Genomic DNA, 6,000 nt, shown 5'->3' on the forward strand with positions numbered 1-6,000 from the left:
TGAGGGCGGGTGCTCCAGGAGGAAGTTCAGCTCAAGTGATTTAAAGATCAATGTCAAATTTTAGAATATGCAATCCATTTCACTAGGGAAAAGCTTAGAGACCCTTCCAGGTAGCATTTACTTTTTTAGTGCTAGGACAGTAGGTGGTTTGTTTTGTTTTGTTTTGTTTTTGGTATGTGTGAGTCTATGTGCCTGTGGGCACCTGCACACTTTGGGAGGACAAATTTAATCCTGAGAATATTTGATATTTTTAATAGAGGCCATTACAGGACAACGAGGCTCTAGATAACTTGTTTCATGTTCAATACAACGATCAGATTTCAAAAATGCCAGTCCTTTCTCTGCAGCCTTCTATTTGACCTCACTATGTGACATGATTACATCCTTTCCATCCTTTCCATCCTTTCTCCCATCTCAGTATCCGTTTTGTTGAAAACAATGCATTTGATTAAAACCTGCTTCTGCGTTGAGAAGATGCTAGTCTAGTTATTACAACCTCTCCTATCTTCTTTTGTCTTATTTTAGTACAAGTTCAATATTAAATGCAGTATGTGCCCACTTGCATGATTATGGGTACCTACTGCTTTTGTACGGGTGGGGGGCCTCAAAGGAGATGGAAAACCTTTCTCATTGCAGAGCCTCTGTTGGAATAGTCTTGCATTTTTATAAAATAGAACTCACTATTGAGTTCCAGAGTTTAGCTTCCAAAATTGTTCCTGAAAGCCGAGTGAGTATCAAGTGGACAAGCCATAGTTAGTTATCTGTGCTGGGGATGCGAGGGAGTTGCCTTATAGGGGATGATCATGTTGCCAGTTTCTAGGTTTAAATATATCACACATGCACGCATGTGTATGTACATACATACACACATGCATACAATTTGACAAGGAAGTGGTTATGGACCTACCTTGGGCTGTTTTAAAAATATACCAGGAGACATCAGAAAAGGCAAAAGATACAGAGAAGACTCTCCTGAGACCATTTGCACAAGGACCCCTACCTGGGTTCCTAAGAGAAAGATCTCTCTGTTTTCTTTTTAGGAATCTGAGAGCAGCTCTCTTAATTAAGAAAGGTTGCTCACCAGGTTTTTATTGTTTGGCTTCTTCACACAGAACCCATCGGCTTCACCCTGCACCTTTAGAAACAGCAAGTTCTCTGGATACAGAGAAACCTACCATGCAGTCTCTTAAATAAGTAAATAAACAACATATATATGTTTTGTTAAAAAAACTTTAAAGCAAAAGTTATACATATGTAACAGCGTCCTTTCGACGTGAAATACCCACGGGAGATTCAGGGCAGGCTCTCAGCGTGCAGTTCGGGTTCCGGAGGCATCTTTGCAGCAAAATCCTTGGGAAAAAGCAAAGCAAGGAGAACGTGGAGCTGGGTCTGGCCTCACCGCGGGCCCTTGTGGTAGCAGCCGGAGGGCGCCAGTGGAACGGGTCAGGCCGCGGGGCGGACACGGCAACCCGAGCCCGCGGGTCCCTAGCCACCTGGATTCGCAAGCGCTGGGTTGCTTGGTCTCTCGTCCTTTCTCTCTCCTTCATTTTGTTTGTCTCGTTTTTTACACCGAATTCTGTTTCTGAGAGTGCTGGGCGGGCAGCTCAGATGTCACACTCGCTGTCGCTGGACGTGATGGAGATGGCCGAAGTGGCTGCCTTGCTGGATAGGCTGGCGGCCGGGCTGGCGGCGGTGCCCAGCACCTCGGGCGTGCCCTCTTCCTCGGCCCTTAGCGCCCGGCCGGGGCCCTGCGACAGGACCTGCTGCTGAAGCCTACGGGGAAGGAAAGGAAACGAGTCGCTGTGTGTAACATAGCCGCCAGTACCCCCATCCCCCGGTCCGCATCCCTTAAGCCCAGCAGTCAGCGACTCTCCCTCAGACCCGGGCAGTTAAAGCGGGTAAGACGAGACAACAGGGGCCGGGCAGGAGGCGTGCGGCGGCTGTTCTGTGGAGCCCTGCGGTTGCCCCCTCCTCCTTCTTAGTCCTTTCTTGGCTCCCTATCTCCCCAATCTTTGGGATGCTGTGCTCGCAAGGTCGTTCCTGATGTTGGTCACCTTTGGGAGATTTACAATGCTCTCAGGATAAATGAGGTGTGGGTGACAAGGAGAAGTCAGGCTCTGGGACAGGAGACCCCTTTCCCAGCCCCATCTGCCTAGGGCATACGCCTGTGTGAGTGCCCCCGAGGCCGGCAAAAAGGGCGGCCTGACGGTTCCACAGAGGCTTTGGACCTGGGAGAAAAGGCTGGGTTCTTGGTCAAAATATTTGGCTGATTGAGAGCCACATGCTGGGGAATGAAAAACCTCTGCCAACTAGTTTGCTGTTTTGAGACAGGGCTGCCCACACGTGGGAAGAGTAGAACTCGACTTTCCACTTCTTACAGACATAAGTTAGAAATTTCAAAGCATTAGAGAAGGATGCATCTGGGCTTTAAAAATGACAACACTAAACCGCCACACTGCTAATAAGCCAGGCTTCACTTAATAATAGGAGCCTGGGCCCGGGCTGACAAGAATTAGCTTTGGGCCTTGGGGTCTGTAATTGTTTATGGGATTTTAATTTTTCTTTCTTTCTCCCTCTCAATGTAGCCTTGGTTTGGTGACTGGAACCAGCTGCTGGGGAGACCCCCAGGCGCCGAGAACCAAAAAGAAAGGGTGGGGAATCAAAAGCCCGGAAGGAAACCCCGACCCAGGATCCCAGAACGTAGTGGGCTCAAAACCAAAGACCTCAATCCCATCCCAATTCCTACGAAATCCCAGTCTCCAGGCCTTGGGTAAGGGCGCGGGGGGTGCGGTCACCCTCTCCCTCCCTAGTGAGCTCAAGGCTCGGAGAAGGCCTTTAGGTACCGACCTGTTCTTGGCTGCAGCCGCCCGGTCCCTTTGTCGGCGGTTTTTGAACCAGTTGCCCACCTGCGTAGGGGTCAGTCCGGTTGCCTGGGCGAGCTCACGCTTTTTGCTGGGGTTAGGGTATGGGTCCTGCAGGTACCATTCCCGAAGCAGGTGCCGCGTGCGCTCCTTGAAGCAGTGTGTCTTCTGTTCGCCATCCCAGATGGTGCGCGGCAGCGGGAACTTCTTCCTCACGCGGTACTTGTCCACTGGCCCCAAGGGCCGTCCTCGCAGCTTCTCAGCCTCCTGGTAATGCGCTTCGAGCCACAGCGCCTGCAGTTTGGCGTGCGACTCCTTGGTGAACTTGTGGTTTTCCAGGATATGGTAGAGCTCGCGGTAGTTGCCACCGTGGAAGGCCACGATGGCTCTCGCGCGCAGCACGGATTCATTCTTGTTGAGCGCCTCGCAGGCCGCAGGGGCCACAGGCAGCGACCAGAGGAAGCGACCCAGGCGCTCCACGTCGCCGCTCTCCTCTAGAGTCTCGCATACCCCGGCCACTTGCTGGGGACTGAAATTCAAGATAGGCAGCTGGAACATCGAGGCAGTGCCGGCGGCAGCGGAGGCGCTGAGTCCGCACCGGGACACGCAGCAGATGCCCGCGGGCGCTGCCAGGTGCGCCAGACTCTCCTTGGGGGAGCGGCTCGGGGCCACCAGGACGCACGGCCGGGGCAGCGGCGGCGGCGCAACCGCGGGGAGCGAGAGAGCGGAAGGGATTGGAGGAGGTGCCGGCTCCGCAGCTCGGGTTCGGCTCGGCTCCGTTAGGGCACGCAGGCCAGCTAGCGGGCGCCGCTACTGGGGTGGGCGGATTGGCGGCGCGGGCGCCATGGAGACCCCCTGTCAGTCACTGGCCGGCTCTGCCAATCAAGACTGCGATCGGAGCACCCCGGCCATTTCAGCACCTCCCCGCTCTCGACAGCGCCCGCAGTTCTCCGGTAGATTTAGTATTTTGCAGAACTTGGAAGAGGAAAAGATGGGCGAGAGCCGCAGCGTTTCACTACCACCCCCAGCCTTGTTCCTCTCTCTTCCTCCGCAACCCTGCCCCAGCGCCCCCCCCCCCACACACACACAAGAGGCAGTGATGCTACAGAAATCCACTTTGGGGCGAGGCGCTGCCTGGGTCAAGAGGCCTCCAGAGGACAAAGAGGACTGGGCCAAATCGAAATCCTCCAAGAGAACTCACCAAGTTTAGTTGTAACGAAACAGAAAACCTTGAGGGAGAGCACGAATGGGGAGGGAGGGGAAGTGGATCATCTCTCTTCTTACCAGCCCCCATCCCTGCATGCCTTGCAGGCTGCCAAAGCAGCCGAGTGGGAATCGAATGTGAAGCAGAAGGAACAGGACCCGGGATCTGTAGAAGAGGTCAGTTTGGACTCTACCCCCATCACCTTCAAAAGTCTCCTGATATCATTTAAAATACGAGCTAGGACACTCTCATTCCTGATAACACAGGTGCTGACCATGAAGTAAAACACTTGCAACAAAAGCGGCGCCGCAAAACCGAAGTTTATACTTTTCAATTTTTTCTCCCCAGTTTAATGGACTTCAACAAATGTGCAGCATAGCCACATCTAGAGTGAGAAGTCACTGGTAGGTCAGGACAGCAACTTAAAAGCTTGTTTCAAAGACCTTTTTAAAGAAGTATCGATTTGCTCTTCTTGCAGGCTAATTTTGCTATACCCTGTGTTAGAATGTTTAACTCTTGAGCTGGGGATAGAAACTCTAACCTTGGCCTTTGGACCCAAAAGTAATTCAACAAAAATAAAATAGAGAAGGGGGAACCACACCAATAGAGAAGGGGGTGTAGAAAGCACTTCTTAAGCCCCTGAGCCCTGACCCTTCCTGAAGAGAGAAAGGGCCTTCTTGGCGGCTCTGCCTTGGGGCCAGCAGTTGAATTGGCAACTTTATTGATTCTCAGTTGACATTCTCATCATACCGTTTTCTGAGACCTAGGTCAAAAGTAACTACGATATCACCTGGGCTTTTGATAGGGGTTTATTTAGTTTGAGGAAAATAATTGGAAGAGGGTAGTCCAACAAAAACGCCAGGAAAAATATCTTTGGAGGTCCTATCCCCAGAAAGGAATCAGATGGGAATGTTCGCCCCAGAACTGGACTGGGCCTGGCTGTCTTTTCTTTAGTATCAAGTACAATTTGTATGTGGCTTGTACAGCTCTGGTAAATCAGAAGGCAGATAGATGGCACAGATGGTTGGAGGTGTCGGGTCAGATCATGCTACGCCTGAATGCCGGGCAAAGCTCATTCTGACGGAAAACCCTGATATTATTTTCACAGATCTTCACAGTTCACTCAAAAAAAAAAAAAAAATAGCAGAGAGGAAGAAAAAAGCCCTGCAACCATTTACATCATTTCTGTGAGTTTGCTGCCGCCTCAACGGAGAGACTTTCTTTTCTAAGAGCTTATTTTCATGAAATGCGACAGGCAGAGGCAAAATGGAGAGGGTGATGAGGATAATGTCGAAGCACAAACCTTCTCTAGCTTGAGGAGACTTCCGAATCCTCCTCAAGGACAACTTTTAGTGAGAAACATCACAAACGAGGGCCAACAATGCACGGTGTAGAAAACCCGGCAGGCGGGGAAGGGGTGAAGAGGGACCCCAGGAGGGTTGCGTTCCCGGCACCCCTGGCCAAGGAAGGAAAGCACCCCCATGCTCCAGTTTGCAGAGGTTTCCTAATTTTCCCTCTCGGGGTGTCTCCCCTTTGGGCTCTCTCTAGCCCAATAGCTTCTTGATTGCCCTCCGCGAGCAGAAGCAGCCGCGGGTCCGCGGGACCTTACAGCCCTCGAGCGCAGAGAGGACCCCCAACCTCTGCTCCTAGCCGCCGGAGGTGAGAAGTTGTCGGTGCCCCAGGGGACCGCGCCTCCGCACGCCTTTTTGCTGCACAATTTGAAAGTGGTGAATTCCGGCTTCTTACCCTAAGCAAGTCGTGTAATTTTCCGAGTCTAGGTGCCCTATGCAAGAAATGGGAATGTTTCTTTCCAGATGTCCCCTTTGGCTTCTGCGTGTCTGGGGCTCTCCGGCGACTGAGACCAAAAGCCTAGGTTGGCCTTGGTGGAATCGCGGGAAAAGGATGCTGGCTGCTGCTGCCGCCGAGTCTGAACCC

General features: G+C 52.0%; 1 protein-coding gene across 1 annotated transcript; it reads right to left on the reverse strand.

The window, feature by feature from the left end:
- Window positions 1–1,059: 1,059 nt before the first annotated feature.
- Window positions 1,060–3,598, reverse strand: SIX6 (SIX homeobox 6). The gene is made up of 2 exons (XM_007471511.1): window positions 2,848–3,598; window positions 1,060–1,773 (listed from the first exon to the last, which is right to left on the reverse strand). The coding sequence occupies exons 1-2, from the start codon at window positions 3,417–3,419 to the stop codon at window positions 1,605–1,607; spliced, it is 741 nt and encodes a 246-aa protein (XP_007471573.1). The 5' UTR covers window positions 3,420–3,598; the 3' UTR covers window positions 1,060–1,604.
- Window positions 3,599–6,000: the final 2,402 nt, after the last annotated feature.

Source organism: Lipotes vexillifer, unplaced genomic scaffold (assembly GCF_000442215.2).
Source record: "Lipotes vexillifer unplaced genomic scaffold, Lipotes_vexillifer_v1.1 scaffold1188, whole genome shotgun sequence".
NCBI classification, from domain to species: Eukaryota; Metazoa; Chordata; class Mammalia; order Artiodactyla; family Lipotidae; genus Lipotes; species Lipotes vexillifer.